At 37.1% G+C, this 26555-nt stretch overlaps 1 protein-coding gene across 8 annotated transcripts in view; it reads left to right on the top strand.

Moving 5' to 3' along the window:
* DMD (dystrophin) overlaps positions 1-26555 on the top strand; it is a 1295019-nt gene that overhangs the window by 77500 nt on the left and 1190964 nt on the right. For 7 of the 8 annotated variants that reach the window (XM_078390476.1, XM_078390472.1, XM_078390475.1 and 4 more), the window contains exon 1: positions 6768-7417. The exons of the other annotated variant lie outside the window; for it this stretch is intronic. In XM_078390476.1, the coding sequence (XP_078246602.1) occupies positions 7321-7417 (97 nt within the window). In that variant the 5' untranslated portion in view covers positions 6768-7320. Of the gene's footprint in view, positions 1-6767; positions 7418-26555 lie in introns of those variants that run through there. 8 annotated transcript variants of the gene reach the window in all.

Below are 26555 nucleotides of genomic sequence, written 5' to 3'. Positions count from 1 at the left end.
TTCCTACCAGGGTTACCCAAGGTGAAAAGAACATTGAAGAGGAGGTTTGATTCAACCAGCACAATTACGGTAAAAAAAAAATCTTAAATTTGGACTAGCCAGAAAACCTTGATTTAAATACTGTAGAATGTCTTGTCCTCTCCTGTATGAAGTGTGTGTGGGGGGGGGGGGGTTTGAGGGTAGCATACTGCTGAATATTTTAGCTCACAACAACAATTGTTGTTAAAACATAACCTGTGTGTATAAATAAAACAGCTTTTTTAAAAGGTAACATTGTTTTTTGCTTCCAAAGTAATTGTTACAAATGTTTTGGCCTGCTTTAAAGAATTTCATCAGCAATCAAAATCTTGTTTATATTATTGCAATGGTCAAAATACTGTTGGTTAATGTAGTAAAAATACTGGAGGCCCATTGACTCAATGATGAGTAAACTCTTCTGTAACTTCCTTTGATGCAAGTGCACCTACTCCAATTGTGACTTACTACACTAGAGTAAGTTGCAGTTAAAGTAGGCTTATTTCAATAAATGGAAATTATGGAAGAGTTGACTCATCAAATGCTTATTGATTCAATGGGCCTACTCCAATGCAATTTACTATAACAAGCAACGGGGTTTTAGACATTTTGTGCAGCAGATCTATGATTCACAATTTTGCACTGAGTAAGAGAGTTCTAATTCTCATCAGCAATCTAAATTCACTTCTACTGTATTTATGACCAGTATTTATTATCATTGTCAGATTTTCCATATAAAGATATATGGGGAAATAAATTAAAAATTATAAGTTATTAGCATGCAGAATGAAGTATCAGCTATAAATATATTATATGCTGCCATACTTTAAATTATATACTTCTACCACAATGAAATGTTTCCACAAAACTGTCTTAACAGTTAAAGTAAGAGAAGAATTAACTGTTTAAAATTAACTAGATTGGATATGGTGTAATTTTAGTTGCTATAACAAAACATTGGCTGAAATTCAGGAATATATTACAACTAGAGTAAACCTATTGAATCAGTAGTGATTTGGTAAATCAACCCTCCCCCCAATAAATTCCACTGATTCAATTGGCCTACTCTAGTTGTGGTTTCATATTGGATTTCAGCTAATGCTTCAATGTTTACCTGATTTTTCTTTATCAGATGGGCAATGTTTGTTGATTGTGACTTTTATAACAGAAGAGAGTGCCTTGTTTACATTAAAGTCAGATTATGTTATTCATTTTTTTCTTTATTTAAACCCAGGTTATGTTATTTATTTGTTTAAAGTCAGGTTTATTGGTTGTTGTTGTTTTTTCAGGCTGTTTGGCCATGTTCTGGAGGTTTTTCAATTTCAATTTCAGTTTATTTTCATTGAACATATATACACCGTATACACATACAATGAAATCCACAGAGAGCACTCAGAGACCAGGCAAAAACACCCACACACCCTCATTTCTTCCTAAACTTTCGCCAGTCTCTGTGGCCGGCATTTTCAGAGGACAGGAGTTTGTGTTCTGGTGTAGTGTGTGGGATAGTTGAATATTTGTAGATGGGGAACAGCTTTTTGTCCCTTTCAGGAGATTGGGTGATTATGATGATCAGAGTGTTTTTTGTTATGGGTGTATTGTTGTGATAAGGGGGGAGATGATCTGTCACTGTGATTGATGCATGTTGTTAGCTAGTCTTTTGTGTGCAGTGATCACCCGTCATTGTGGCTGGATAGAGTTTGTTGAACTTTTTGCAGGCTGTATTTTTCAAAGCTGGGAGCCAGGCTTTGTGGAGTTTTAGGCTTTCTTCTTTTTTGTTGAAGCTTTGCTGATGTTTGTGGATTTCAATGGCTTCCCTGTGTAGTCTAACATAATGATTGTTGGTGTTGTCCAGTACTTCTGTGTTTTGAAATAGGATATGTTCAGCTTGTTTCAGGGCTACTGCCAATTTTTCCAGTTGTTTTAGTCTCAGGTGTCTTTCATGTTCTTTGATTCTGGTGTGAACGCTGTGTTTTGTGGTCCCCATATATACCTGGCCACAATATACCAGGTTATATTTTTGTGTTGTGATGTGATACTGTTCATTCATTCATTCGTTTAGTTTATTCCTACTCTTCAATTTTCTGTTTCCTGAACTAGCTAACAATAATGCAACAACAACATAAGGTATCCTGTTTGGCTCTTGTATAAGAGTTTGGAAGCCACATGGGCAATGCTGACTATATTTCTCATATGATTACCACTCCAGCAGCAAGATGACACTTTACTCTACTATCTTACTTTTAAATCATAATTCCATCCTCTCCATTTTTGTCATCAATTCCTGCCCACATTTTCATTCAAATTATTCATTCCACCCTCCATCCTCTCAGGATAACAATTAGTTACAAAAGACCTATGTGATATATGAATACCGTAGTTGTGAAGAACATTAGAAGAGAGTTCTGCAAAATGTGTTCATTTTATAGGTTGGGGGAGGGGAAAATAAATTTTAGATATGTTTACAGAAAAACAAATCTCAGAAATATCTCCTGAGCTTTTGCAGCAATACATAGCCTTCCTCGCTGTTGCCTTCTCCTGTCATGCCTTGAGACAGAGATGGACAACTTATTTCACCTTGAGGTCCCATTTCAGAGTATACAGGGTGCATCCCTCTAATTAAAATAAGGGTATTATTATGGAATCTTTGGCTGGCTGTCATGAGAGAGCATTTTCATTCTTCTCAATAAACTTAATTTCTTAGCTATAAGGTTATAAATGTTAACAATAACTGTTTCATGGGAATTGTCTTCTGTAAAAGTAGAAAGTTATATTTTTTGAGACATGGTCTTGTGGGAGAAATGACCATTTGGAATATGAGACATGTCTTAGGTTGAATTTTTAGGTTAGCCCATATTCCCAAGGAAGAGCACATTTGGGGAAATTTGACTGACACAGCATGTGCTTTGTATATGGAGTCTCTGCAGATAAAATCAGCTTATCAGATACTAGTATCATTGGTTAGGAAAAGAAAACCAGAAGAGAACAAGTTTAGGAAAAATCTCTGGCTAAGAGCTTGGAGAGCAACTGCCAGTCAGAACACAAAGCATTTATCTGTTGCTCAGTGGACTCACTACTTCTATATAATATTTAACATCTAAATGCCAAACTGCTGTTGTATAGTAACACCAGAGTAAAGTAAAATATGTAACTGCCATTGGCAAATTGCCACTGATTAATGAGTGTGGAAATTTTATTGTCTTGAAAATATCTAACTACACAGCAGATAGTTCAGGGACCTATAAAGCAGAATTAGCTTTAAGTCTCCCTTCAGTAGACAATCCCTTTTTATTAGTTCTCATCAACTGGCACTTACTGTCTCAATAACTCATTCAGAGACCCTTGTAAGAGAAAGAATAAAAAGTTCAATTTACTCAAAGTTCTGAATAGATCAAAAGCATTATATTGTAGAAAAATGTTGACTGATTACATGAACAGAACTGAAATGTCTAACAAACTTCATGACTGACCTACTATATGGCTAACAGAATTTTCACTCTAACTCCAACTGATCCCGACTGAAAAGAGTGGGAAAAGAACTCTTGAGTAGAGAGTCATGGCTCTCATCAAAATCTGAGGCAGAGAGAGGACAATTGGTTGCTACTAGATTGATTGACAGTTATCCCAGTGCAGAAAGGTCCCTCCCAGCCTAAACCTCTTAAAGGCAGGATACAAAGGTTGCAATAGTTCCAGCAGTTCCTATTTGCATTCCTCACTGCATGCCAGTCATGTGGCTTGGTGCACAACCAGGAATGTGAGCACGGACTCACTAATTAGCAACAATTTACCATGGTGAAGTGCATCATTTCCCTTCCATTAGTGCAAGTATGCAACAGGATTTTGACCAAAAGGAAGAAAATTGGACTGTCTCTTTGCCTCATGAGTATATTTTATACAAGTAGTATTACATATATATAATGCTCTGTATTAGACTTATCCCTTCCCTGCATGAAGCTTACAGTATTTCATATACTAAGGGCTAAGTCTAATACAGAACATTAAATTAGGTCTATTTTAATCTGAACCAAAAATGTGGTGCCATCTCTGTATACCGTGTAGGAAAAGGGGGAGGAACTGGCTGGTATGATGCCTTTTAGCTCACATATGCACAATTTCAACTGTTTTTCAGTCTTTCGGTATTTGCAAGGGCCTACTATTCCCCACCCCCATTGCATTCATCTCCCTCTAAGGAGAAGTCTGAAGCAGGTGAAAATTCTGGTTTAAGATGGAAGGACTGATTCCTTCAAGGGCTATAATAAAATGTGTCCCCCATCTAGAACTTTCAAGTCCCTAAGGCTGTGAGTTATGAGTTACAATCTGCATGAAATAACATCAATTCAATGCTATTGTCTGAATGTTTGAACAGTTGCAATACAGATAGTATTGAAATCCTTTTATGTATTCAAAATTTATGGGATCTCCAAAGCCCGTCTTTTTTATAGTCTCTTTTCGCCACATAAATGACTTGAACTGACAACAAAAAGAAGTTGACAGCATTTTTAGATAGCCACTTTATAGCTACATACTTTGCAACTATATGATAGGACTGTCTCTGTTGCCTTGAATACACAATCAGCTTGCTGATATGCATAGCTACAGACTGAGGAGCAGATGTAGTAATTCTCATTCAACTTATTTACATAACATTTCTAAAAGGACATCTTATTCCATGATGCCAGATATATGGTGTCTACTACATTTTGCATCTTGTTCCATTAACCATTTTTATTGTTTCTGCTAATTGTGATTGGTAGGAGGTAAGTGCAATTATTGTTCACCCAGAAGACATCTGATTGCTATGATATGGGTTCTACTCTTAGCCTACAATTCCACAGCTATGGTTTCCACAATTCATGCTGCACATTTATGTCAGTCCTAAGTGGCTACCAGTGAATGGAGTGAGTAACTTAAATCATATTTTTACTGCCAGATCACAATGCTTCATATCTTCCCCTTAAAATCCATGTGCAAATTAATTCCTCTGACTTTGATCACATCAGACCAGTATTCATGCCTATGAACCATATTGCCTTTCTTATATTGTCTAGTTACCTACATATTCGTGGGCAATATCTTGGGCATTTATAGATACATGCAGGGCAAATGCAGTCAAGAAACTTTATAGGAAGGATTTGGCTTGTGCAATTTGTCCATAAGACTGGTGTAGGCAAACCTTATCCTCCAAATGTTGTCTGGAGCACCTATACATTCTCCTAAGGACTAGCCCATATTCAACAGAGCTAAAGATGAGGGGTATTAGGAGTTTTATCCACTGTTATAGGCTAGGATTCAGGAGGCTAGGATTTAGTCCTCATTCAGCCATGGAAACTCATTGTTGGGTGGGTGGCATTGATAAACTCATTCGTTAAATATCTCACTTGCCTTGAAAAATCCTATCAGGGTCACTAGAGCCAGATGAAACCTGATAGCATGTAACACAACACATAATATTGGCCCTTTTAGTCCAGCAACATCTGGAGATCCGCAGTTGCCAGTAGCATGCAATAGGCTAGGATGAGCTCAGTTTACATTTTGACATGCAGCAGCATTGGTGTGAATGGGTACTGAGCAGAGGCAATCTGGGACTGCGTTTAGCAATTTAAAACTAAAAGTACAATTCAGTTGATTCAGATTTACCCCAGAGGAGTCCCATTGGCTGCAGTAGCGTTTAGTCTTGACTAAAGATGTGTATGATTGTGCTGTTTAAAACTGCCTCTGCTAAGAGAGGCCATTTTGTGAGTCAGGGCAGGTTAAAACTGGTAACTGTATGGAATTTTTGGTTCAAGAAAAAGCATTCCCAATTTTATTTTTATTTCTTCCTGTTTCAGATTGTGTTTTAGTAGATGGATGACCAAGGATGACATGGTCCAAAATTTTTCTTTCCTTTTCCTTGTTATTAATCTGTGATGCAGATTGGAGACATCAAAAATATCTTACCCCAAGAATGTCTTTGAAAAAAACATATTTTTACATACTGTACATTGTTTTGTTTGAATCACTTCAGGGTTACACATTCAAATCAGACATTTTATGTTAAATTCCTGCTAGCACTGATATGACCACTGTGGGGCAAAACTTTTGAAAATTCCAGGTATGTGTATGTGTATGTGTGTGATTGTATGGGTATGTTTCCCACAATCATGTCAACTTTCATTGTAAGTTGCTAGCATCTAGTTTGCTATTCCTGTAGCAACCAGGTATGGTAAAAGAAAAAGATGTTCTGAATACATGGGCATTTTTTATATAAGGGAAACAGTGATGCGGTTACTTCAGTATAATAATAATCATGGGTAATATTGATATCAGTTTTTCAAGCCCATTACATTTTCTCAGTCAGCTATTAATAAAGTGCAGCAAAATGACCGAACAACAATGCATATGATTCCTAGAATCCTGTAGGCAGTATCAGCTGATGTTATGTTTGAAGAGGAGGAGGTTGTGTCAAATAAGCCCTGCTGATCTGTCACTCACCCAAATATTCTAGCTGCAGCTGATATCATTTAACAGATAAGATGCTACTGGCAGAATCATGAAGGCTCCTTCCTACTTCTAGTGCATAAATAACAAGTATTGCCAAGCAATCACCTGAAACATATGAAGACTCTTACTGGGGTTGAACTGAGTGTTTTCTCATCTGATCAGAGAGCTGTTCATTAAGGTGTACGGATCCTCGTGCAATTTTGCTTTCGACCTCACATTGTTAATGAAGCTTGTATAATGCTATCGGTGATGTGCCCCTGCAATTCACTGTGCTTTTTAGAAGTCTTCTCCCAGCAAAGTTTGCATGAAGGAATGATATGTAATGAGGGGAATTCTCACATATTTAACTTAAGTCTGGATAATAGGAGATGACTGGGAAAGTGACGGAGGAGGGAAGAGAAGAAAGGAGGTGTGAGAAATAAAACGCTCCTCCTCCCACCCAAACAATCATATTTAAGAAAAGCTGTGAGCTTTAATAAAGAGAGAGAAAGAGAGAACAGAAACACGAGCGCTGGGCTTTGGAAGAGATTTGCAGATGCACTGCTCTCTGAGGCAGAGAGAAGGCTCATTAAATGCAGGATGCTGCTGTGTCTCGTTGTGTGTTTGCACTAAGGTATAGGTTTGCCAGACTGACGTATCAGATAAAGTCAGAGTGGTTACCACACCAGCAGTGGAGCGGCTGCATAATAAATGATGGAGAGAATCATGTTAGGCATGTCCACCTAACCTAACTTGAATCATGCAAAAGGGGAGCTATTGGAATTCAAATAGACTTTCTAGTTCCCAGCAGTCGGCAGCAATAGAATGCTTTCAGGAAGATGACAGATGCAGAGGAAAGATGCTGTTTTGCACTATCTTGATTTGTTACCGCAGCCAACTTATTGGCATGATGGAGTGAAGAGAAAAACAGCTGGCATGGAAGGTAGGATGATCAAAGCCTTTACATTACTGTGAATGTCATTAGGAAACTGACCATGACAAAGCATATGTAAGAATGAACCTCTGTTGATGATGGCAGAGGATTTGTTGCTCAGGTCTTGGAAACTCTCTGAAAACAGTGTTGCTTCTGCAAAATGGATTTCTGAATTGCATTTCTGTTTGTGTTATGTATGTGTGCTTGTTTCTCATCTCAGGAATCACCTGCCTGAAAGAGGTGGCTGGCTATGAAAGGGTAAGGTTAGAGTCAAACCTTACCCTAGAACTAGCCTTAGAAAGTGTGTTCTAAGTCTGTTTGGGGGAGGCAGCAAAGGTAAGGTAACAAAGAGCCAGAAACCTCAAATGTTTTCTGTGCTTTAGCTGTGTGTCTCTGATTTACCTCCCGTAGCATATTCATTCAGTTAGGGAAACCTGTGTCTGTTGAATATTCTGAAACAGCAAATATCATGGCAAGATTCTATTTTTGTAGTTTCTTTTCTGCCTTTTTTTAAAAAAACTTCTTTTCATGCATTCATTTTTGTGTGACGATAAGAAGGAAATTCATCTAGATATCATGCCAGGTCTTTCAACAACTCTAGCATATGTTTCAGCTTCTGAACTGTATTCGTGTTTTGCCAACTTGATGCCTGCCCAGCTGGGTCTATAATTTCTTGCTTGATTACTGTTCTTAATTTCTGTCTAGCAGCTTGTTTCAGACATAATTTTGAAAACTGCTAATGACAAATGACAGCAAATGTGAAATGATTTCAAATGGGAAACATGTTTTGGGAGCAGGTTAACACTAAGCGTTGCCGGGTGTGCTTTCCTTTAATTCATGTCACAGTTTGCTGTGTTTTCAGTCAGTTGTTGACTTGTTTTGTAAGTACAGATGAGTAATAATATAAAGTTTTGGGTGACCTTGTTAAGAAGTTTTGATTAATTTTAAAAAGAGCTTCTCAGGTCTTTGCATCCTTTCCTCTCACCTTTCCCCCAACCTCCTCCCCCCCTCCTTCAATCAGAGGGAGCAATGCTTTATTCTACATACTAAATATCACCTCAAGGTTGACTCATGCTGTTGATCCTTATTTGTAAATTGGTGATTTATTAGCATAGATGCCTTATTTCTGGGAATAGGTTTGCTAAAATTTGAAAGTGAGCCTTGCTGTTTACAGACTATATTATCTGGTCAATAATTGTTGAAATAAACTAATCCCTAAGATAACAATCAGATAAAGTGAAATTTGTATGAGAGTTGTGGCTTTATACAAGTTGCTAAGTCGTCTTCAAAAAACAGACTTACTATTTTGACTTAAATTATATGTATGCATACTTTGTATGTTTGTGCTAAAAGGAGACTGGATGATGAATTGATAAGTGATAATTTAAGTGGTATTTTATAAATAAAGCTTAAGTTATTCTAAAGCCAGGCACATCAATGAAAAAATGCATGCTATTTGACATTTTTGTTTTTTTATAATGGCCTTGTAATTAAAAAAAAAAACATGAAGCTTAAAGTTTTAAAAAACTATACACTTTGCTATATCTATGTGGAAAAAGTTCAGAAATTAATTAACAATATCCAAATCTAACTCAAATTCTCTTCAGACAGCCTTGAGTATTCCAAAGGGTTTGCCATTGTTATGTTTCATTCTTTTTTTCTAAAAACATTTCCAGATTGCGTGAAATATTATTTGATATACACTGTTTTAAGTTGCTCAAGCTTATGAACCTGCTTTTATAAATCTGTTGAAGGCTGTTACAGTCTAATTGAAAAGAATAGCTTTATATTTTGCTTACCTTTTATCAGTAAGTGTGTGAACTTTGGACTGCATTAAGACAACACTAGGTGGAGCTAGCACTTGATTATATACAGCATACAGCATCAAAGGCTTAGGTCAAGCTGCCTAATATACAAGCTGACTTCTATGACAATAACAGTAATAATTTTTCAAAACTCCTGTTGCTGTGTTCACTGGAGTTTGAAGGAAATAGGCTTCATCTAGTCCGTGGTTTCTCCTTAATAGGTGCCATGCAAATTAATGAGACAAATGTGTGCATGTGCATAGAAGGATTTGAAGTAGCAAATGGGCATGAGAACATCAGATAAATGGCTTTTATTCCAATGAATATTTTTCATATCTTCTGTAGCCTCAGTTGTTTCTAATAAATCACACCCATTCTTCCTTATTTTAAAAGCACCTATATATATATTTGGAATTGGCTTCTGGAGCATGGAATACAATGAGTAGCTTTGTTTTAAAATGGAAACTCATATCTGAATATTCCTGGAACACAGTAGTGTACATATAGGCCAGAAATGCATGAATAACTGGCCTTATGTTCTGACTGTGTGTGTGTCTGTAAAAGCTAGGCAGAGCCTGGCAAGTATCAAGAACAGCCTATGTACATTTATTTGAAAAATAAGTGAGGATGGCATTTATTCCCAAGAAAGTGCTCATGAGAGTTCAGTCTCAGTTGCAAAGCATGAAATATATTGCTATCTATCTGCCAGACTTGTATTTTACAGAATCTGGAGAGTATGAATGGCCTTATAGGTCTGGTTGATCATCTTTATATCTCCTTGTCACAAATATCAAGAAAATGTGCATATAGATAATAAGTTAGGAGTACAAGGTCATGCTATGATTGCACATGTTAGCAGAAACATAGTTTTTTGTGACCATTCACATTAGTCTAATTTGTTTTACATTACCTCTGTGTTTGTAAGTCAACCAAAACTTTAAGGCAAAAAGAAAAATAACTTTAGCAGAATGACTGAACAATATGTACATGGCAATTTTAGCTATTTCCCCAATATTATTTATGGTTTAATGGTGCTAAAATGTCAGCTGCAGATATGTGGTCCTGGTGCAAATGACCATCTTGTCTCTTTCCCATCCTCCTCACCGTTGACATCAAATTGCAGAACTATGGGGAATTTCTTCCTTGAGCTAAAATATTCTGTGACATTGAGGCTATGCTGGCGGATGTCAAGTCCTCTGGCCTCTTGTCCCTTAGTCAGAGGTGATCCTGCAGCACAATATTTTGTTGTTATTAAGTGTCTTGTGTCAATTCCAGGACTGTAAAGTTTTAGCACGCTTCTGTACGTCTCCGCTCAAATGTATGTCCCATGGGTTCAGTGGGCGTCCTCTTAAAAAGTGGGCATTAGGTTGCAGCCTATGTTATATTGCAGTTATGTGGGGGGGTTTTTTTGGGGGGGAGGCTATCTTCTTTTGAGGTGAAAAAAGACAGGCAGTACAAGACTATTGAAATACAGTACACAAATAAGAATGAGTGAATAAGGAAATAAAGAAATAAATATAGCTTAACCTAAAGTACTGCTAAAGGATTGAGTGTAGATGGAGGAGCAGGAGTAGTGAAGCCAACTGAAGTTATTAAAGCTTAGGAGAGAGAAATGAATATATTTAAGACAGAGACTGCAAATATATGCATCACTGACAGTTGGTTTCTCTCCTGCTTTTGCCTGAAAAAATAGGAAAATTTGGAGAAGTAGGGAAATCTGAAGCTGACTAGATAGCTCAAATTAGGTATCTGTGTGTGGAGCTAGAGCCTGGGACTTAAAATCCCCACTGTGCACCCCAGAAAAGCCAGCCTATGTAGCCTTGGGTAAGTTTCACTGTCCCAGGATGCCCTCAGAATATAAACACTGAGAGATTGTACCCTATCCATGACCATACAGCAAGTGCTGGACTGAGTATGGATTCCAGTTTGGGTCCTAACAAGAAAATATTCACAATTTATTCTCTGATCCAAAGTATCAGTCTATTTGTAGTCATTACTGTGCTGATCTAGGTACTCTGTGTGGTAAACCTTTATTGTGAAACCGAAACTGTACTGGATTTCTTCTTTTTGCATCGACTAGCTGCTATGTGTTGATCTGCCTTGTACCATTTTGGTCATATTGTAATCCAATCCTGGTTTGAATTTGTGGCAGTATTTGTGCCTTTCCAGTTTTTCATGAAGGCCCTTCTCTGGCCCAATCTTTCCTGTTCTCTGGATTAAAAATTAGTGGTGTTGCAGCTGGAAGACACTGATGATCAATTAATCAATGACTTTGCAACAGGACAGTGAAAATGAAAAGGTTCATTTTTGAAGTAATGTTCATCCTCTCCGTTGCCTTTCTGAGTTTTTCTTCCGCTTTGCCTCTTCAAATTGCAACATGTGAATACTGAATGCTGTACTTCTGAATGTCTTACTAGAACTATATGTCTTTCTTAGCTGAATATATTTGAATATGAATGCCTGTCATGTGCTGATCTCTATGTCAGTGCGGCTTGTCTCTGTATTTCATGCGCTGGGATTTCAATAATGTCAATTGACTTGAAAGAGATTTTAAATAACAGTCAACACTCACAACACGGCCTCTTTTATTTTGCTGCCAACAAAAACTTTCCTGCAGACCAAACATTCAGTGCTATTCTACAGTGATAACTGTTATTTGAGGAGAAGCCATGCAATTTATCCAACTTAATCTCATAAAAGTGAATTTTAAAGCTCCACAGAATCCCTCACCTCCATCTGAGAGTGAGACAAAGAGTCCTCTGTAATATGAATAAAATGTCACTCATCTCTTTTATATTATTGAGAAACAAAGCACATCCACACAAGAGGAAACTCAGTAGGACTGTTTGAATGATATGAAAAATGCAAACAACCCATCCAGTGCTTCAAATTCATAAAGAAAGTGACCATCCTACTTTGGGGCAGTTTTGGAATTTGTGCAAAGAATAAGGAGTTATGAAAAAAATCATTCTTAATGATGAACTCTATGGAGAGTGCAAGGCAATTGTTCTTAACTCTTCCTGACATGTAGAAAAATGTTGAGTTCTTTGCATATGAAGAAACGACAAGCAAGGATTTACATCACTATGTTCAATCCAGTTAAGTGTGGGTGAATATCTTGGTCCCTTGACTGTCATTTATCAAATGGCACTGATCAAAATAGCTCAAATTTACAAGCCATTTGAAATACCCACCTTTATGCAATGCATTCAAAGATTTTGTGACTGGCATTGCAGAGCATCAATAGTGAAGACCACTTAGGTCTTCACTATTACAATTTGAAACATTTGACTGTATGTATTATTGGAACATTAATGTGATATAAAATTGAATACGCAAAGGGAGTGTAGTATAATAGCAGCAGACTTTTCCTGCCACCTATCTGCCTTCAGTAAAATTTCTGGCAAAGGTTTTTCATGTGCCTTGTCCTGACAGGTGTTCAACAAAGAACTTCACAGCTGGTAGCACTTCGTGTCTCCTAGTGATTGTGTGCAACCCAGAGGTAGATGCAGTGATGTGTTCTTCTGCTCTATTTCCTTTTGCTTCTACTTAGGAGTTCCTGGTGCATAAAAGAATCTGGGTTTTGTCTGACAGGAGGACCAGCCAGACTGTGTAAGAAAACATGACACGCTGGCAAGAAGTGATGGGCTACTGTGAAAAGTGTACCCCTTGCTCCCTGAAGAAACATGATTACTTTATACTTGTCACTTAACATTTACTGAGATCCATGCTAGCTCATGCGAAGGGTGGTGGTTTTTTGTTTTGTTTTTGTTTTGGTTTTTTTTGCAGGCAACGAACCTGTTTTAATTAGCTCATTTGAGTCCTTCTGTCTTAATGAGAAATCATTGAGGAGGGAAGACCATTTGCAAGAGGCAATTATGGACAAAACAGAGTTTGTGAAAAATTCTTGGATGAGAAGAGAGAGAGAAAGTAACGTCCAGGCAAATGCTAATATTAATAAGTAGGTCAAAGGCTGAAATGCAAGAGGAAGCTACCCATGGGTGCCCTGTGGCTTCTGGTAAAGTTGGACATTAGTTGTCCAAAAAGGTTTGACCAATAATGACTTGAGTGTTGAAATTATAACGTAGTGCCACCTAAATGAAAAAGTGTCTATTGGCATTTCATTAACAATTATCTCTGAATACATCTCTGTATACAATTATTTCCCTCATTGTAACTTTGCAAGCAGTATATTTGAAGTCTGAGTTACTGGGATATTAAAGTTTACAGTATTGGGATTGCTGGGCAGTGAAGTAAGAGCATTTTCAGAAACAGCATTTGTCCCACCTTAAAAAATGTGGATATGTATACATTTTATTGGAAGTACCTTTGACACTGAGATGACTTTCTGCATATCTTGTTTTGTCTTGATTTCGTTCCTGCATTCCCATATCCTTTTCTCTCTTTCTTGCAAATCCATGTGTTTTTTTCCATGCCAGATGTTCATGGTACAAACCCTAATATTATAGTATTTTCCCAGCCTTTTAGTGCTAATGTAACCAAGAAGCAACAGTCAAATCTGTGGCAGCAGATTGCTATACACAAATGTACTGCTTTCCAGATTCCAGGATTAATGAGAAGGTTTTCTGCCCAGTGTCCCCCTTCTCTTTCTTGCAAAATCTTGTTTTGTTTGTAAAAGCAAGCCCTGCTACTAGATCCAGCTATGCAAATACCAGAGATAAGAAGAGGCAGCAGGTGGGGAAATTCATGTGAGGAAAAATCGTTGAATATTAGCTGCTATGCATTTGGCTGGGAGTCTTGGTATACCTCAGGATCTCCCACTACCTAGTGACAAAACAGGAAGTATGTAGAACAAAGGATTCCACATGTTGCATCTGGAAGAATCCTGAGACAGTTGTATTACAACAAGAATGATCATGAATCAAACATTTCAACAGTTATCTCTCCTTCAAGTCAGTACTTTTTTAAAAAATCCCCCTTTTTGCATTTGTTCAACAAACCAATACTTTTGACGATCTCACCTATACTATATTGTATCTCACTAAGTTGCACTATAGAGGTGCTTTTCAAAGAGAAGAATAACTTTTCCACACATCAACCCATGTGGGGCTTTCCTTCAGGAATATGGCATCTAGTGGGACAGGCACTAATTATGCTCGATATATGGAACCTGCACTACTTTACTTACCTGCACAGTGGCAGTTCCCTGAGAAAAGGTGGGAAATCCAGGGTGCCAGTGGGAAAATCTTGCATGATTAGGGCAATTTTATATTGCATCATTTATATGAAACCTTAATAGCAAAGGGTCAACTCACTGAAGGGTAGTGCTGCAATTGTTAAGAAAGATACTCTTCAGATCATATAACTGCTAAGAAAGGTAGGGAGCACCTGATGAAAACTAGACGTCTCATCCTCAACTGCCAAAATTTTCATCAAATCATGTCCTTCTATCCTTCTTAAAACATAATTAATTAAGGAGGGCTGTTGCAAAGGATAAGCTGGTGAGGCCTCTTTCCACAATTCAGTCATTGTTTCTTTCAATTTATATCCTGCAGAAACTCAAGGCATTTCACAAAATATTTAAAAGCTAAGGCAGCTAAAATGTTATAATAAATTATAAAATATTACAATTAAAACAAACGGTTGGGGGAAAAAACACTTAAAACCAGTGAGAATACAACATTCCTAGTCAAGACAAATTTAATGAAGAAGTCTATGAACTATTTCATCAATCATTCACCATATACAATAACATTATCAAATTTTATAAACTTACAAAGTATCAGCTCTTACATGTGATTTAGTTTTCTTTTTTCATGTATCTCATATATAAACTAAATACTCAGAATTATATCAATCAGGTCCTCAATCTAAGATAAATTAGTCAATCCCATAAAACCTTGCTTTAAAATCCTTATAAAAATCTGCTATATAATTAAAAAAACATACATTTCTTTTCATCCTCTTTCTTTCCAAGGGAGGCTGCCTTAACCACACGAAGAGCAGCCTTCTGTGTTATGAACATGATGGATCCACAAAATAAGTATTCTAATTCCCTCTCGTCATCCCATATCCTCATCTTATTAAAGAGCAGGGCAAAGTAACGTTTTCTAATATTAGAATACAACTGACAGTGCAAAAAATAGTGGGCAAGATCTTCTACTTTATCATTCCCACAGGGGCAATGTCTGTTTTGTACAGGTTTGCCCAAAAAATGACCCTTCTGCATCGTTGTATCCATTTGTTCAAAACGGAGTCATGTAAAGGCCACACGCAAGTCTCTTTTCATCGTAAAGGGCAAATAATTTTCTTCCTAAAACTGGGCTTTAGCCCTAGCCAGCCATTTCATAGATTTTACAGGTGCTTGTGCAGCTAGGTCCACATGAGCTCTAATATCTAAAACTCTTTGTTTAAAAACATTTTTATATTACAATTAAAAACATTTACAGCTTAAATACTGTAACCATAGTCTGTGAGCAATTTTAAAAAAAACTGAGAACCAAAAGGGTGCAATCATTTGCTCGTTAAGACATGCCTTAGGGAGCCTTCCAGGCCTTCCCTCCTGTTAACTACTGATTTCTTTTGCTCTGCTATTTATTATTTATTTATTCCTGCACTAATTGGGCAGGATATAAATCAAATAAATAAATAAATAAATAAATAAATAAATAAATAAATAAATAAAAGTCATTCATTTGAGCTAACTTAATCCAATAATTAAATATCCTAAGGTGGCATGCTTCTATTACTGATGAGATTCCAAGTTCAGCTGTAACTGCTTGGGCTAGAGAAGTTCTTGTCACACCCAGAATCCAGTAAGCATAAATGCTATGCCCAAGTAGTTATATAATCCTAACTGTTCAATTTCTTTTGAATTCAGAAATCACTTGTGCCATTTTCTTCTTTTACCAAATTTACCATTTTTGGGTAATTTTTTTACCATTTTTGATTTACTGGAATTAATTACCCAATTATTTTCTTTGCAATAAACACAGAACTTTTAAAGCACTCCACATGCCCACATGTTGTTGAAAGTAAAACCATATCATCTGCGTATAGTAGCATATTAACCAGCCTGGCCGAGATTTTCACTATTCTCATTTGTTTTCTCAAGTGCTTTCTCTGTCTATAGCATTTGGCATCAAACCAGTGGGCCTTTCTGTTCTTATGATTGATGAAGCCTGTGATGTCAGTAGATATTTAAAGAGCAAATGGTTTGAAATGCATCCAGAATGTGGTTAATGTTTGACAAAGGGGAACATATCTTACTTCCTAGCATATTAACCACTTCTGAATTCAGAAATAAGTTAAGATTTGGGGGCCATCTTAATCTTTTTTCCTGTACTGCCCAAAGGTTGAGTAACCTGTTTGTCAACTGGTGTTGCTTTTCTTAAATCTGATTCAAGAGTTAAGGATGACAATATAGGTTGGTGGGCACTGCCTTCTCTTACAGCTGCTGAGATACCAGAAAAAAGATGATTATTTTGTCTAGATACACAAATATAGTCAATAACACTACAGGTATACTGCTAGAGATATGTATAAGGATAAAGTGATTGTTGATCAGAAGGACCAAGAATCTGTAAATCAAACCTTAACTATATTTTCAGCAGTTTTTGTCCAGCTTTGTTTAGTTTCTTATCCATGGAAAACCAGCAAAGCACCTCAGGCAGTTCCTTTTGTAATCCCCATAGCTCTACAAATTTTTGAGGGGATGATCCCAAGCAAGTGTTAAAACCACCCATCAAAATAATTAGGGCATTTGGAGTTGTTAAGCTTAACTCTTCAGGTAAGTGCTCAAGAAGTATCCAAACTTCTTTAAAGTAAGACTGTGAATTTACTGGCAGAATATAGATGTTTACCCCAAAGCAATTTGGGGGGTGGTGGTATTACTATTTGTCACCAACTCTCCTTCCCATCCCAGGTCTCCCTTAACTGTAATTAGCATTCCTCCTGTTGTTCTCCCTTTATTTTTAAATTTTTGAGCTGGGACAAACTAAGATTTATATGTTGGGAAGTTGTGAAGAGGAGAAGGGGACAACACAGGATGAGATGGTTGGACAGTGTCATCAAAGCTACCAGCATGAATTTGACCAAACTCCGGTAAGCAGTGGAAGACAGGAGGGCCTGGCATGCTCTGGTCCATGGGGTCATGAAGAGTTCTAATGTGGCTGTTGACAATGGACTCGCAGTTACAGATACCCCTTTTAAATCTGTTGAGCCCGCTTGGGCAGAAGAATATTTATGTTCTTGTCACTAGTTTTTCAATAAATTGAGTCTTTCCAAAATCTCTTTTTGAATAATTGGTGGCCATGACTAGAATAAGCTCAATTGCGCTTTCTCCTCTAGGTTGAATACCTCTTTCTTGATAGGATTTTGCAAATTATCCTGCTTAACGTCAGACTCTATGGTGACTATGTCTTTTAAGTTTGAATCTAGTGACACTGGCTGCACACAAGGAGATGTAATATCTTGGGTCCAGTCTAGGTTGATCAGATTTCAATTTGTTCTCAGTGGCTGTTCACTAGGAGGTCCCATCTCTTGGGGGCAATCTAAATTGATCAAGATTTCAGTGTGGCATGAATTTGTAAGAGCTTTACCATTGATATTTTTTACTCGTAAACTAAATAAAGGTGTTGGAGGGGCTTGATTTTCAAAATACCTCACTATCACCAGTCCATATGTTAGAAAAGCCTCCTTGGCTCTATACATAGTATTTGTAATGTCTCTATTTCTAAATGTTACCACTGCCCATGCTCTATTACCATTTGTTTTAAGACACTCTACATGCTCAATGTCATTTAGATTCAGCAAGCCCAGTAATATATCTTTTGAAATATCCAAAAGCTGGGCTATCCAAGTATATTGTGAGGGAAAATCTGGAGGTTTGGGATACTGGAGAAAAAAATAACTTGTGGGGGATCCTAACTAGGTTCCAACCAGAACTGGTAACCTTTTTACTTAAACCGCAGCCTAACTGAGCATCATATCCTTTCCCCACCAACGTATATTCCATTGTATGCCCTGCATTGTTACACAGAACTTTTTCCCAGGGGTCCTGTGGCTCTGCTATACCAAGGACACGATCTAAAGTTTGTTCATCCATTTCCGCCTGAAGCTTGGTTTTACTTTTAATATCCTCCTTTTTCTTCTTATTTCTTTTCTTTTCATTCTTACAAGATTTAGGTTCTGACTTATTAGGGACTACTTCTTTGCCCCAAAAATTTAATGTTCACTCTGGGTCCCTTTTTTTGATGATGCTTTGCTTTCTTTTAAAAGTTATTAGTATTTTTGCTTTTCTTTTGAGGTCTGCCAGTCTCTGTTTTAAATGTGTTTGTTTCAGCTATATGTTCAGGCAGAGAAGTAGGAAATATTGGCAGTTTCATGTTCGTCCTTTGAGTTTGTACATAATCATCTCCAGTTCCTGTTGACCCAGGAGATTTCTCTGATGTTTTGTTGTTCTCTGCCAGTATTCTGAGCAGTCTATTACTTTCAGAGAAGAGATCCTTAACAAACGTTAGTTTCCCATACATTGAAAGCATGAATCCCTGGAGGATCAGAGTTGTAGCGTCCTCATCTGTGTGCCAATAGACTGAGGGTTGGACTGCAGATTAGACTGTGGACTGAAGATTAGCTCTTTGGATATTCCACTCTGTGCTAGTTCAATAATTTGTTGGTTCATAAGGTCAAATATCATCCCATCTGTATTTTTAATTGGAGGCTGGATGTTATCCGCATGCTGTGGGTCCTTCAAGGGAGTTGTGCAGTCCAATGATGAGTACAATAATTTGAACTCTTGATTGCTCAACTATTGACTGGACCCTTTAAGATCCATTGAATGATCCAAACTCACAGGTGGCACTGTTTCACCTTGTTCATCTTGTCTGAACACATGAAAATTGTCCATCTTAAAGTACTGAGTTTTTTTTTTTCTTTGAAGGAAGGTCATTTTGTAGGCTTGGCACAATACCCAGGTCTCTGTATGTTTTCCCGGTAAACAGCATAATTCAACCTGAAAATGTCTTTCATCCTTCTTTTACTTGTTCTCACAACTTGGATAAGCAGCAGTCCTTTAATCCTTATTGATTGTATAGCATATAACTATGAGGCTACTCCCTGTTTAATCAGTGGGTTTCTCATATAATAATAAACTCTGTGAGATAATAAACGACGGTGCTCCAAGTAGCCGACACAGGATCTGTAACTTCGAAACATGGTGAGAAAAACAGGACTGGATACAGCAAAAACATTAACCTGGCTAAAATGGTTCTATATCTATGTCTGCTCCAAGCAGCTGCAAGCAGGCCAGTCAGAACAGAATCCGACAACAGCAGCAGAAATTGTAAAGAAATCTGAGTCCCAATAGTGAGTCCCGGTAATAAGCTGTATGTTCTGAGGTGTAAACTCCTCTAGACATTCCAACACTTCAGCCTCAGGTAAGAGATAGCTTTCACTGCAGGATCTCTGTCCGATCAGCCAGTTCAAAGAGAGAATGTTTCTAACAATGATAGATAAGGATAAAAGAAATGCTTCAAACTCACAAACGCTTGCTCACCACACCCAACCGGAAACTGGAAACCGTCACCGTGATTCACATTCCTATTAAAATCATTTTTACGGCAGTTAGCCAATTGCCAAAGGCCTGCCTAAATTTTTTTTAAAAAAAATTCTGTTGGCAGAAAAACAATAGTGAGATGGACAGCCTGGTGTCCTTTGATAGGGAATTCCACACCCTAGGAGTAGCTACCAAAAAGGCCTCTTTTGCATTGTCACCAAGAAAAAGGCTTTCCCCAATTATCTTAAAACCTGAGGAAGCACAATGGGAGATGATGTTCAGTCACAAGTCAAGGATATACAAAGGAGCACATAGAACAGCATAAACTTTACTCCATCTATTCCTGGTTTGCTTTCTCTCAAGACTGCTCTGGACACTTAAAATAATCATGTGTACTTGGACCTTACTGAAACTTGTAGTACTTCAAGATACTGGTCAGGGGATAGTGTGATTGTCATTCCCCTACATCAGAAGGTTCTGATCTAGGTTTAGGAATTCTGTTAGCATAGTGGACTTAAATGTGCTATCTGCTCTCACCTGCATTTTATGATTTCTCTAAGTATACAATTTTCATATTGTTCTCTTCCTTGCAATACTGTTTCAGTCAAAAAGAGGCAGACAACATATGATGCGAAGTGAAAATGAGAACATTAACATCAGAATGATACAGAGCTGGTGAAAGTTTAACCTCTAAATGTCATTCTGTTTCTCTGACACTTGAAAAGGCTTGTGGCTTAGCTCATTGCTATAACTGATGGAAAAGTGAGCAAGTATTTGAGAATATAGAGAGAGGATGAATTTATTTCAGGTTTTTTTTTTTAATTTAGATTTTAAGCATTCTATGATGCCTGCATGATGTCTGGGAGAGTATGAGTCAAAAGATATTTATGGTAACATAACAGAAGTTTCACTCATATAGCTGAGGGAATTCAGCTACTCCACACCTGCTGCAAGAATGAATTCTTAATCTCCACTACAGACATGTGTTCTTTTGTGAGATGAGTAACATCTTTTTATACTCTTCAATGTACCATTTAACTTCAATGTACCATTCTGAATCTCTCTTTTTCTTTCTCTCTCACTCCCTAATACATACATATTAAAATCTCATAGAGAGGTAACAACATATTTGCCAAGAAGTCATCTAATAAATTCAAACTGTTATCTGTGTTGCTGGAAAGGAATTCTAGAACCTGGTGGCTGAGTACTGTTAGCAGTTCTCCACATTAGATCACTAATAATGCCTAAAACTATGCTTTGAACCTGATTAGCCTGGGTTTGTGCGTAAAGACCTTCTACACCAATTATATACATCAGCAAAATCAAGTATAGCACATAACTGGAAGTCTCCAAGGCAACCAACTAGATAGAAGTGGGTTGTTTAAAAAATTGTATTCAGAATATGCACAAATGTACTTACAAATCCAAGAAAGGAAACTGATTTTAAAAAATTCTATGACACCTTGTTTCGATTTATATATGTACTGGTTGAAACTCTATTGCTTAGCTTAGTAAGTCACATTAAAGTTGGACCATTGGATCAGTGGGAATCTGGTGAGTCAACTCCTCTGTAAGTTCCATTGATTCAAATGAGCCTACTATAGTTGCAGCTTACTATGCTAAATGTATAACTGACAATAGGATAAAATTATATGGGGAAGAAAAACAAGAGGAAAAGAATAATAATAAAACACATACCTAATCACATTTTGGAGGAGGAGAAATCTCCAGCTATCAGATGTTCCTTGTTTGGCCTGTGCAAAGTTGCTTTATAAGAATGATTTGTTCGAGTTACTTCTTTTTAGTGTTTAAGAATAGTCTGTTGCCATTACTTGTTATTATACTTTAAAAATCTTTTCACTTTACAGTTCAAAACTTCTTGTAATTGTTACTTCCTATTTATGTCTGACTTGTAGTGATCTTATGAATGGTGGACTTCCAAGAAGTCCTCTTATTAACAGCTCTGCTCAAGGTACACAAAGGAAAGGCTGTGTAATATTATTTTATTTAAAGCCTGTCAAAATGCTCTAGAAGTGGGACAGAGCCCTTAAAATGGATCTTTAAGAAATAACTGAACCTTTTGTTGGTAAATCTTCCTACTTGTTACATTAATTTTGAAATGTACATTTCTCTTACCCTTGTTACCAAAGGGGCATTCATAATATGCTAAAATGTAGCTAAATTGTGTCTTACAGTATAACTCAATAATCCCCTCTGAACCCTAAAATTGCTTCCCCTGCCCACAATCCACCTCTCTAGTGCAGCAAGACTCCTTCATGCGCCTTTTGAGTTGTTCATTAATCATTGCAATCCTAATGATTACAACTATTTCTTGAAGTGATCAGTCAGTATTTTGACTGATCAAATGGTTTCTGGCTGTTAAGAATACTTTATTTTAAAAGGTACAAAACTCTTCAAAAGTTTGGAATTTCTGTTGCATCTCCAGTTTCTAAGACTTTTCAGATCTCACATTTTAAAGCGAAAATGCATGACTGATTATATTTGCATTGTCATGTAATAATGCACTTTGAAGGAATTGAGTGACACAGCCAATTTGTACAATTTGTGAAAGTCAAATATTTGCAGTACATCACAGGAATACGTTGCTTTATGTAAGAAGTATATATTGTACAGACACAAAAAGTTTGTGTATTTTTTAATGCATTTCAAATGAGTCCCATCTTAACATTCCCATGGTGGATGCATTCAGCTTGGAACCAAGAAAATGAAGAGTGAAGCTTTTAGGGAGTCAGATCCTTGCAATTCTATTTGAATCGATTTAACAGAACACATCTGAACTACTTCAGAGCTGTCAGAGCTAGAGAGCAATAGGATTTTCATATACAGAAAGGATTTTGTAGCATTCTTAAAGCATAGCAGTGAAATTTACTGAAACACAACCTGTCATGTGTTTTTATATATAAAGCATATGAGAAAGTTCCAATGGATCAAAGTATAGGGGTGGCCAGGTAGGCATTCATTTATATGATTTAGACCTACGTAGATGAAGGGTAATAAATAATACATGAGTTGTGAAATCTAGAGTTCCATGTTCACAGAATTGTTTTGTTTAATTCTGATACATGTTGGAATTCATTCTGCATTAAAAAGAAAGGGGGGGGGAATCTGAACTGGAAAATGTTAAATTCTTAGTTGATGATTGTGTGTGTGTGTAAAACTCTCATTATAAAGGCAAATAGAGGTCCAGTGTGGTACAGACAATTTGAACGGAAATAGCTTTGCCATGTGTCCCCAAAGCTACTTCATATTTGGTTTGTTAAGAACAGAAATTGGACTTTTCTGGACTATAACTCTGAGAATCTCTCAGCGATCATGGTCAGTGATTCTGCTAACTGTAAGATTATAGGATCCTTGGTCCAAAAGAGTAGTATTTCCTATTTGTGGTTGAGAAGCATATTGTAATATAAAACCAGTGTGTGCCTTGTGTGGTTTTAAAAATAATCTCTAATGGGGAAAACAGGGTCTGAAGACCCAGGAATATTCTAGAAGTCATGAAATACCTATATGTGAGTAGGAAGATCTGACAGACAAGAAAGCCTCTGAGAAGAGTTAATGGAAGAAGAGTGATTTTTGTGCTAAGAGTAACCACTAAATAAATCATCTGCTTCTTTCAAAAACTGGATTATTGTCTTCTCTGAACAGTAAGCTACTGGGGCAGACGACAAAAAGCAAAATAACAAAATGTAATAGAGTCTCCATTGTCTCCAATAAAATTTCAACCAAAAGAAAACAAATGTAAATGAATACTTTATGATTTCCCATTGCTCATGGGGCTGAGGGAAGTGAAACACTACCGGGTGAATTAACCTTTGCTCTCTCACATGCAAAATATTGTAGAAATATCTCCATCCTTGAAGTTAGTGAACTGTAAAAATATACAAATTATAAATAGTGAAAGCAGCCCCTCTAGACTTGAAAGAATGCAATTGTAACCTTGTGCTTGCAAACTAAGTAGATTTTTCATGTTCACAAAATAAATGGCACCAATCCAAGTAATTGACTGCTTCACATTTTGAATTATTCAAGGATTTCATGTGCCACAAAATACCCATTCTTAGATGTTCTGCTTCTATTGGATTTAAACTCAACCCAGACCTCCTAGAGACTGGCAGATTTTGAGTGCTTTGCTTCTTTCACATTAGTAGGTTCTAATTTAGCCATAATTTAGCTGTAACTACCCACAAAAAAGATCTGAACGTTACCATGCACAGTTCAATGAAAAAATGTTTCAAAATCTTAAGATGCATGAGGAACAGAATAAAAAAATCAGCACAGAAAAGAAATGTAATGCTATTAATATTACCTGAATCAATAATGAGCTACTGCCTGGAATGAAATGTTCAGTTTACCTCAGCTTATCTTAAAAGACTTACTCCTGAAATAGGAGAGGTTTAAGAGACAGTAAAAAAACCATAGTTAAAAACATTCCTTAGGTATTTAAAATGCAAGGAATGACATTAATGCATATTATATAAATTAAAAAGGGTCCATAATAGAGATGGGGATATTTGTATTCATATATAAATACGAATTTTCCCATCCCTAGTCCATAACATTACTATTTCTTATATTTACAAGAATGCGTCTCTTTTCCATTTTATAGGATGTAACATGGAGAGCTTAGTTCACAAAAGAAAAGATTAGCTATGCAGGTAGTTATGTGTAGTTGATTAAAATAAGAGAAAATTGGAGATGCTTTTATTGACACAGGGCACAAAATATTCTGGCTTTTGTGCTAGTAGTGCTACTAACTAAATCATTGGTTTCTACATCTGATTGTGGAGCAGAATGACAGAGAAACTTCTGTAAGTTTTAATGCTTACTTTACAACATATTACTTTTTGTTGTTTAGTCTTTAAGTCATGTCCAACTCCTTGTGACCCCATGGACCAGAGCACGCCAGGCCCTCCTGTCTTCTACTGCTTTCCAGAGTTGGGTCATATTCAGGTTCGTAGCTTTGATGACACTGTCCAACCATCTTATCCTTTGTCATCCCCTTCTCCTCTTGCCTTCACACTTTCCCAACGTCAGGGTTTTTTCCAGGGAGTCTTCTCTTCTCATGAGAAGACTCCCTGGAAATGCAAAGAAAACAAAGGAAAAAGCAAGGGAAGCATGCAGGACCCATCGGAAATGGGGGAAAAAACCCAAAAAGCAATCAATCCCCCCAAGACCCATCAGAAATGGGGGGGGGACAAAAAACAAACAAATCCCCCAAGACCCATTGGAAATGGGGAAAAAACACAAAAGCAACCAAACCACCCAAGACCCATCGGAAATGCAGGGGGGGGGAGCCAGAAAACAAACAAACCCCCAAACCCATTGGAAATGGGAAAAAACACTCCAAAAAGCAACAAAACCTCCCAAGACCCTACAAAAATGGGGAAAACCAAAAAACAAACAAACCCCCAAGACCCATCACAGCACAGAAACTTAACCCCTCAGCCCGAAACCATCACCCAGATCAGTTTTTAAAAAGCAGAAAACAGTACCTTACCTTACCAGGCAGCCCGAAGCCTCCCTGCAAACACACAAACATGCTAACTTAGAAGCAGAAGTGTGGCAGTCCCAAGCCTCCAACTGTTGAGGCGAAAGAACTACAAAGAAGCAGCCTCGTTGCCACCTACAGTTAGAAAATTGAATTTCCCACCTTTTTTCTCTGCCTTTTTCTGTTCGTAAGTGGAAGCTCTGGTCACAAGTAGAAGCAAAATTTTACAGCTGGAGCTGGTCGTAACTCAAAATGGTTGTAAGTAGGGACATTTGTAAGTCGGGGCACCACTGTATATATAAATACAAATATATATATTTATGCATCTTTTTTTCACACTAACACTTCTTCATCTGAACCTGAAACAAGTATAAACTTCCCATAGAAGGAATTATTAGTATGATAGTTCCTCATCAGCAGTTAAGTATATAGACAGCTATATATACTATAAACACAAGTAGCAGGCATATGATGCTCCCAAAACAGCATATTTCCATGTTAATGAACTAAAAAAGTATAAGGAGTTTATAGATTAGAAAGTCCAGGATTGTCCTTGGCTTTGTTCTCTCCCTCTGCTTTTTTTGATTCATCCTATGTTTTTCTTTAGAATATAGTGTTATTTCTTCACTTCAGTCTCTCATTATCTGCCAGGCTATCTTTCTCCTCTCCTTTACACATGCCTGTGTATTTCAGTTCTTGGAATTTAAGGAGGTGTTCTGGTTCTTACACTTACCTGTGCTAAAACTATCTTGTGATAAGAGATATTTTCTGATGAAAAAAGAAGCCAAAGAACTTCTCATAGAAAGTCTGAAATGTCAGGTAGATTTGAGGTAACAACACATCAACCCGCTTTGCATGCTGCTGTCATCCTTTCTGAAGTTGCCTAAGATTAGATTTGAAGCAGTACAAAAAAAGCATAGAATAGCACACTGTTGCTTCTTTGAACTGTATGTTTCAGATTGACTTCCCTGCCAAATACTCTTGAACTAGAGAATAGCCAAGGTAAGAATTCTTTCCCTTTTTAAATAATTCATCAACTTCGGGAGAGTTTACACTGGTCTAAGTTACATGTGGTAGACCTGGTTTGCCACGTTGGCTATTCATTTTCGCTTCTGATTGTGGAGGACCTGTTCTGATTTTTTTAAAAAAAAAATCTGCAGTTTTAAAAAAAATATTATGGCTATCATAGTCAAGATAAGTTCACAATTTTGTGAGTTTTTAAAATTAAGGTTGGATCCCAGCAATAAAGTTTGGCCCTGCTGCAGCCCAGCTCCTTAATGAGTGATACAGATATATGTTTCTGTCTTTATTTTCTTAATG

The sequence above is a fragment of the Pogona vitticeps genome, chromosome 3, assembly GCF_051106095.1.
Source record: "Pogona vitticeps strain Pit_001003342236 chromosome 3, PviZW2.1, whole genome shotgun sequence".
NCBI classification, from domain to species: domain Eukaryota; kingdom Metazoa; phylum Chordata; class Lepidosauria; order Squamata; family Agamidae; genus Pogona; species Pogona vitticeps.
Note: the sequence above shows the minus strand (reverse complement) of the source record. Positions and strands in the feature narration are given on the sequence as shown.